Source organism: Triturus cristatus, chromosome 1_1, assembly GCF_964204655.1.
Source record: "Triturus cristatus chromosome 1_1, aTriCri1.1, whole genome shotgun sequence".
Classification (NCBI taxonomy): Eukaryota; Metazoa; Chordata; class Amphibia; order Caudata; family Salamandridae; genus Triturus; species Triturus cristatus.
The window spans coordinates 425837634-425846168 of NC_140579.1; the positions used below are offsets into that span (position 1 = coordinate 425837634).

Below are 8535 nucleotides of genomic sequence, written 5' to 3' on the forward strand. Positions count from 1 at the left end.
GAATAGGGCAAGCCTGTTTAAGGATGGCGATGGTAGGCGGCTGTAGAGAGAACCCTAGGGCTTGCGACACGTTGGCTCGGAAGCCCGATGCAGCCGCAAACATCTCTAGTTTGGTGAGGAAGGCCGGTATCGATGTCGCGGAGGCCTCGAGCGTGGCGATTACATCATCCGCGTATATGCTGATGGTGTGGCGTTCTCCCCCAAAGTGAACCCCAATGATCTGTTGGTTCTTCCGCACCCTCTGTGCTAACGGCTCCATGTATAGGGCGAACAACAGAGGGGAGAGTGGACAGCCCTGCCTTGTTCCTCTTGTTATCGGGAAGGGGTCTGAAGTAAAACCCTTTACCCGGACAGTGGCAGAGGGATGGCTATAGCTGCTGAACACCCAACTACGGAAGCGGGTCCCTACCCCAAACTGCTCCAGGGTGGCCTCCAAGGGAAGTCATTTCTAAACATGTGCTGGACACTAGTGAAAACAAGTTCACCAACTACATGATGGCTTCACTGAAAGTAAGGATATTTGGTATCAATCATCTCGTATTGGTAAACCCACACTGATGCCAGTGCTAGGTTTACCAATACCTGCACCCAGAAGGCACCTTAAGAGGTGCCCCATGAAAACCAACCAGTCTCCGGTGTCTTTTCTGACTGGTTTCTGCCAGTTTCTGCCAGCCCGCCTCTCGAGATGCTGTTCTGACCTCCTAGCTTGAAGGCCTTTGCTCTCAGGAGGCCCAGAATGAAAGCCTATCCTTGAAGAGGGTGTAACACCCCTCCCACAGGATGACCTGCTGATTAGTCTCCATGGGCCGGCGAGCTTCAAATAAACTGCTGCCTTTGGAATGCAAATCTGGCCCCCTTGGCACCTGGACAGGCGAGGAAATTAGCTAGTCAGGGAAGCATACCAACTCCAGGCAAGTACCACGCCTAAGGTGGGCTACTGATAGGTGGACACGATTTTTCAGAAGTAGCCATCTTTGTGATTGCATAATTAGGAACTCTGGGACAGGATTATTCCCACTTTCCTGAGCAGACCTGTCAAGCAGGTTTTGACACTTAAGCAGGATTTGATTGTGTAATGTCAAAAAGGATGCCCCTACCCTGCACCTTCAGAGGAGTCATCTCTGTCCATTCAAGTCAGCCTACTGTTTGTTCTTGGGGGCATTTCACACCTATTCAAGGATAGTTATTGGCTGGGAAATGCTAGAAAGCCAAATTAACCTCAAAACGTTCAGGCAAGTTTATAGTAATTTTCTAAAAGTTACTTTTCCTTAATAATCATCTGACTTAATCATTAAATTAGATTTTTAACAACTATTAAAGTTATTATTAATTTGGTTTTCTACTTCGGACATCTATCTTAGAAAGCAGTTTAGCAGACAAATTCTGTCTGAAGTCAGAATCCAGGCAAGATACATAGGTTGGACGCTAAGTAATGAGAAACTACTTCAGGGCCACTTTCACCCTGATCACGCCTCTATTTTACTTTGATCATGCCTTTATTGGCTCTACTACACAGATTATGGATCTGAAATGAATTAATGCGCAAAAGAACATGTTACACTCCTGTAACAAAAGTTGTGCAGTTTGATGTGTGATGCATTATTTCTTGTCAGATCTGGTCTCTTAAAGTAGTGGAAAGAAATGTCAAGTTTAAACTAGCCTCAAACATTTGCTTGAAAAATATCTGTAAGCACTGCTAGATCTTTTTAGGTTTTTTACCAAACGTTTGTTCCTAGCAGCTACTAGATGTCAGGCGTTTACACACATTATTGACCTGTATTACAAGTAAGCTATGTTTTTGTAAGCACTAAAGAAGAATCTTAGCAGCTAAACTGGGGCAACTCCAGTGACTTGTCTGCACCTCTTATGCTCAGTATGTTCTGCCCATATATTTGTTTACTGTAGAAGTGCAACATCTTATAGGCTAAAACCAGGCCAAGGTTTCCCAGGATCCGCTTTCAAACTCGGAAAAGAAGAAAAACTGACGTCCGCGCGCCAGGAAGGGCATATATAGCTCCACTGAAGTCATGTCCGGGGACGACGTCAGGGCGGAGCCGGGCGGCGCCGCTCCCCTGGCGCAAAGAGGTGCTGCTGCAGGAAAAGATTTCCGGATCCAGTCTGACGCCTGGGGTTTCTAAGTTAAGGAATCTGCTGCTAGACTATGTCTCTACCAGATACATCGTTACCGAAGGTAAGTAACTCGTACATTATGTCCTATCGGTTTCACCATGATTTCTGTGCCTTTAGAAAGATCCCCTATTTAACCTGTGCAGAGATTGACATAGCTCAGTTATTCTCATGTAATGGAGGGCGCGTGGCCTGTATTATACTGGAAGTGGCTTAACAGGTTATGCATGCTCTTGCAGTACAGGAAACAGAGCTCTCCACTTATATGGTTCAGATTTCGATAATTTCTAAATGATAGGAAAGTACTGAACATATTTTCTGTTACTTTATGCAACCTAAATGTCCAGTAGCTGATTTCTGTGTTTCTAACTTCCTTTTCTGTTTTTTTCAGCACAAGAAAGCAGTTTTTCAAAATCGAGTAAGTAAATATGAAACTAAATAGCTATCCATTACTTTATTGGTGTGAAGGAGCATTCTTGCACATATCGGTAAACAGTGATTCTTAAAGTGCTAGCTATCATAAATGACAGGCAGAGCTTTGTCACATGCCTGCAGACCGAGTGGATGCACTTGCCACGCGACTAGTCTGCAAACTCTGAGCTAAGGCAGTAGTGGGCGCTGGCAGAGCTCTAAGGGTTTCTACTTCTGAAACAGTAAGAGGTACTGGTTTACAAAATGAATGTGAATTAGCAGTGCTGTGGGGTTCCTTATGTAGGGTAAACTGCAAGTCACGAAATGACCAAGGAGCATTGGTAGAATTCGATCAGGGACCCAGATTCGGTATAGGTGATGTGGGTTGAATAAAAGTTGGTTTATTGGGGTTCTCAGAGCTTGATTGGGTTTTCTGTTTCTGTATTAATCGTAATGTATTGTAGTAGTATCCATGCAGAGTTTATATGAATAGTATTTTATCGTGCTGTCATCTTCACTTTTTCAATAATAACGTTAAAAAAAAGTTAAAACCAGTTAAAATAAACATCTTCACACATTGCAGAACACAACCCCTTGCCCCTTTGTAAAAATAGCCGGATTGAAGTCTGTAATTGGAACTGTAAATGGTATCCAATAAATCCAAGAATAACAGGTTAGTTTGGGCACACTTTGGGGTACTGCATGTCAGAACTGAAGCCTTTCTTGAGCTGTATGCTCTTTGGCACGGCAGACTATGACTGGAACTAGAGCCATCTCTTTCGCTCTTAAAGCATTGCACACATTCGTAGTACAGCATATGGTGCATCTCTTACCTGTCTGGCACCTGACTCTAACATCTAATGTTAATTGTAAACATGGAACATCTGAACTTATTTTAAAAAGTCTTTAGTCCCACATTGACATCTCCGGACCTTTTCTAATGGTGCGGGTAGAAATAAAGCTTTCTTGCTGAAGCCTCTATATTGCAAGGTGTGAGACAATTAGTCCCGCCTTCCAATATAGCACAGGATGCAGTATCAAACTACTTTTAAAGATTTTACACTCCCTGGGGCATAAAAAAGGAATTGAGTGATGGAAAGTCTCTATAAACATGATCTGCAAAGATGTTTTATTCTCTTCTGAACTCTGACATTTTTTGGTTTCGTAGGCCTCCCAGACAACACAACAGCAATAGCTGTGGTAGTCCTATCTACAGTATCACTGTGTGCAGTGATCGGCATTGCCATCTACCTTTACAGGCGGCGGAAGAGCCTGGAACGGGGGGCCTTTGAGAGTGCCCGATACACCAGGACCACCTCCGATCTGGGCAAAGCAGTAGAAAAGAACATCCTGGTATCAGACATGGAAATGAATGAGCAGCAGGACTAGAACTAGGCTTTCAACTGAAGCACTGGTCCGTGGGACAGGACGGTTAACTTCTGGGGCATGCAGTCCGCTAAAAGCAACATCAGAAGCCCCCCACCGATGAATGATAGCTGCATGTGCCCTGGACAATCCAGGAGAAGTACATTCCTTGCTTGTTAAGAAGGTTTCATCTCCAAGACTAATTAGAGACCCTAGGAATGGGACCAATAGCTTAACCAGCTAAAAGGACTATCTGTGGAAACAGGATTGACCTTCTTGAAGAGAGTGAGCCTTTATATAAATCAAATTTATCTCCCATCAATTAGATGCTGTGTACTAGAATCAAGGTTTCATCTCCCATAAATTGGATACATGATTCTGGAACAGAAAAGTCAACTCCCAAACGTATAGGAAGCTTTGAAGAAATACCTTATGTGAATCACGTGATAGTAATATTACTAAAGTGAAAGAAATGATTTTCTGATATATTTAATATTCTTGTGGTGTAAAGGAATAGATCTTTCCTTTCAGTATCAGACGAACTACAAGATTATACTCACTAAAAATGGGTTCTGTAGATTACCTGTCAGAGCCATGCTGATAAATCCTTCTCCAATGTTCATGGATTCATGCACAGGGCGTAGCACTGAGGCTGGTACTCTTTGCTGACTCTTAGCAGCGGTCGGAACATTTGTCAAGTCCAGAGCACCTCACCCTTCCACGTATCTTCAATGCTGTGAGTATACGTCAGCAGGGCTACACTCTAAGACCATGCTTTGCACTATCAGGCTCTGTGTGTAAAAGGCCATGCAGTCTCAGGCTATTCTTCTAAAATGTGTTCACTTTCAGAGTCCACTGCAGATATGTGTGCATGATCAAGGTCTGCTCCTGAATTGTGTGCAGCCTCTGGGTTGTCTTCCATAATGTGTGCACGCTTACATTATGGTTTTGAAATGTGTGTACTTTATGGCTTTCGAAATACGTGCAAGCTTATATGCTATCAACTTCAAATGTGTGCACACATATGGTTTTGAAGTTTGCACACTTTCATGGCTTGCTTCTGAAGCCATCTCTGGCAGGTGTGCAGTGGTGGTACAATTTCTTTTTGCGCAATCTTATGTGCAGTAAACAGGAGCAGCAGGTAAGAGTGGTGGGGCGGGGTGGGGGGCTCAACAGACAACAAGGGGAAATTAAATAATAATTTTCCCTCGTCATGTCGAGTCCCTTCCCCAACCTCACCTCTGTTACCTGCACCAGCCGCTCCTGGCAGTAAAGTCGGTTGGTGTGTATTTCTGTTTCCTTTGAGTTCGGCCTTGAATCCCAGGTACATATTAGGCTCCTCTTTGTGAGGTCTTATTACTAAATACATAATGAGTAGCGGGCACTACCTGGTTTAGATCACGACTCGTTCGAAGTTGTGGCGTCCTCAGGGAAACAATGTTGTGGACTCAGCAGCCCTTTTGTGTATGTCAAAGTTGTGTTCTGTAGGTGTACATGATTTGTTTCATTGAGCACTGTACCACTTTGAACTATTCATTAAGCTTGTATAGTGGTAAACCATATAGACTTGAGAAAGCCCCGCACTGGGTGTCTGCTACAAAATCTCTACTAATATTGGAATTACCTACCTTGGGGGAAAAAAACTATATATGTTACAGGACCAGACCATTGTATCTACAGAGTAGCATTAAGGAGGAACATTGAAAAGGGTACTATGTATCCGGGAATCAAGGGCTGCTCAATTTCCATTTATTCACATTGCTTGAAATGTATCAAAACTCAAGCTACAATCTACTGCTGAAATGTGTGCACTAGTAAGGCCTGATTCTGAAAAGTGTGAACTCTCAGGCTATGATTCTGATGTGTGCACTTTTACGTTCTGCTTTGAAATGTGAGAGCTACAATGCAATGCTCATAACTTTTGTGCGCTGTCAGGGTTTGCTTTTCAAATGCATACAGATTTAGGCTCCGCTAGTATAGTGTGAGATGAGATTAAGGAAGGTCTCTTTTCTACTAAACGTTACAGTAAATCTTTCTATTTTTTTTTTTGGTTTTTTGAGGCTGTGATATAATTTGATAGTAAAACTGGCCTGACACAGAGGCTTCCTTTGCATAAAACAAGCTATTTGAGTACGATGGTGCGCCATTGTGGTGGAGACCATGTCCTTTTATGACCTGTATCATGCTTGGACACCTCTCTACTATTATACAGACTTTTTGATCTGATGAAGATTCTTAAGACAGTGATTCTCTCCTTTTTAGGTCTCGCCTACGAAGCGCACAAGCGCTGCATAGGAAAAAGACCTTTAGCCATCGATTCAGTTTGTGTCCCAAAAACGTGCATGTGTTGCATTGCTTGTAATGGCAACGCGTGCACGTTTGGCGATTTCTTTGCGGGAGCGAGCTTTAAAACCATCTGATTTTAATTAACATATGGTTCCTACTCGCTCCCGCAAGGGAAACAGGCGCAGGCCCCCTCCTCTCTCCCCTACCCCTGCTGCCTCCTCCTCTCCTCGTCAGCGCGAGGCGCACGCGCTTGTTCCGTTTTACAATACAACAAAGTCTCTTCTCGGCACGCGGGCAGTCACTTCTCCCCACTGATAGCTTCTTTTCTTCAGCTCAGCACCTCTTTGCACGTTTTGTGTTATATTCTTTTGTTCGTATATGTTTTACTTCTTAAACACTCTAGCCTTAGTCACCGTATTTCTCCCTTTTAAACCATATGTTCGAGGCATATGAGCTGCAGATTGTACACTTAGCATAGGTCGCTATCTGGTGTTGGGCCCAGATGTTTGCAGTTTGTTTTTCTTCTTGGACAGTCTTTGGAAGTCACGAGTTTGGTGACTCCTCCTTCGGTCCGTACTGCGCATGGGCTTCGGCTCCATCCTCAGATTGTTTTTTTCCGCCATCGGGCTCGGATGTGATACTTCGTGCTCCGGCTTCGAACTTCTACGGTTCCAGCCTCGACGGAAAATCCTCGATTCTTCGAGTTCCTTCATCATCTTCATCTCTCGAAGCGGCACTTTTCTCCATCCCGTACATCGACACCGGCCTTCGGGCCCTCCGCGACTCCGGTCCCGGCCGATGGAAAGGACTCCGTTCAAAAAGTGCCCAAAATGTGGGTCTAAATTTCCCCACACCGACCTCCATCAGGTGTGTAACCTTTGCCTCTCTCCGGAACACGAGGCTAGAGACTGCCCCGCCTGCAAGTCTTTTCGATCGAAGAAGACCATCCGAGATCGAAGAGCTCGACGCACCATGGCGCACTCATCCTCGGCAGCTCCACCGGACATCTTCGGAGACGACGCCGAAGCTTCGGGGCAAACACACACCGAGCAGGAGGAAGACGTCGTCAGCGCTTCCGAGGCCGACGACTCCGACGTGGAGGACGTTACACCAGCGCAGCGGGCCGTGAGTACTATGCCCCCTCCCACCCCCGCGCCGAAAACCAAAGAGACTCAGGTTACTCCCTCGCCTGCCGGCCTGGGCAAAACCAAAACCAAAACTTCGATCACCCCACCTTCGGGCCCGGTGTCGAAGCACCCAAAGTCTCATGGCAGCTCGGGATCGAGCCAGCCGACACCCGGTGCCGAAAAACAGCATCCGGCACCGAAGACTGCAAAATCCAGCTCGACTCCGAAACCACCGGTGCCGAAGCCTGGACACTCGGTGCCGACCAAACACAAACACAAATCTGTCGGCACCGACGCTCCGGCGCCGAAACATCATTCGACGCCGAAACACCCGGAGACCTCAAAAAAGCATGGCGCACACAGACCATCGAAACCCCCGGTTCCGAAATCACCGGTGCCGACAGACGACTCGACACCGTTGGCTCTGTTTACACCAGACCCTTTACAAAAGACTTTGTCCAAAGATCCAAAGACTGGGCTTTTGACTTTAACTACCAAGACGCCTTGATGCTCCGGCTCCTCCTCCTCCACCCAAAAGGAAGGACTCTGCTACTTCTCCCCTCAGAGTGCCCTCCCCACCACCGCCTCCCCTACCCACTCCACCGCCTCCACCTCACAGGTCTCCGCCACCTTTACCTCACTACGATCCGGCCCCATCCCCAGATCCGGATGATGGGGATCCGGACAATTACCCGGCGGACGCCCCAATGGATCCCACTCCACCAGGGACCCCAGATCCATGGGAGGATTACAATAACCCTGATATACCCAATGTACCTCAGGACGACCTATACCCATCAAGGCCGTCTCCTCCAGAGGACTCCTTAGGGTTTCATCATTTAGTGCAGAGAGCAGCACACTACCATGGGGTGGACATGCACAGTGAACCAGTAGAAGAAGACTTCCTACTGGATACATTTGATATACAAGACAAATCTACTTCCATTTTACCCATGCTTAAGGGTGTCACCAAGCACGCTACAGAGGTGTTCAAAGACCCTGTCAGAGCCAGAGTACTGAACCCTAGAATAGAGAAGAAGTACAAGGCGGCACCCACAGACCCTGCTTACATCAAGGGCCCTGCTCCCCTAGATTCCCTAGTTGTCTCCACAGCTAGAAAGCGGGCTAACTCCCAATCCTCAGGAGATGCCCCACCGCCAGACAAAGAATCTAAACTTCTGGACGCGTCTGGTAAACGCACCGCCTCCCAAGCTGCAAA

General features: G+C 46.2%; 1 protein-coding gene across 1 annotated transcript in view; it reads left to right on the forward strand.

Moving 5' to 3' along the window:
• Positions 1-5826, forward strand: part of LOC146870357 (C-type mannose receptor 2-like) — a 937589-nt gene extending 931763 nt beyond the window's left edge. Inside the window, 2 exon segments of the mRNA XM_085640508.1 lie at positions 2519-2545; positions 3707-5826. Coding sequence (XP_085496634.1) covers positions 2519-2545; positions 3707-3927 — 248 coding nt within the window. The 3' untranslated portion in view covers positions 3928-5826.
• Positions 5827-8535: the final 2709 nt, after the last annotated feature.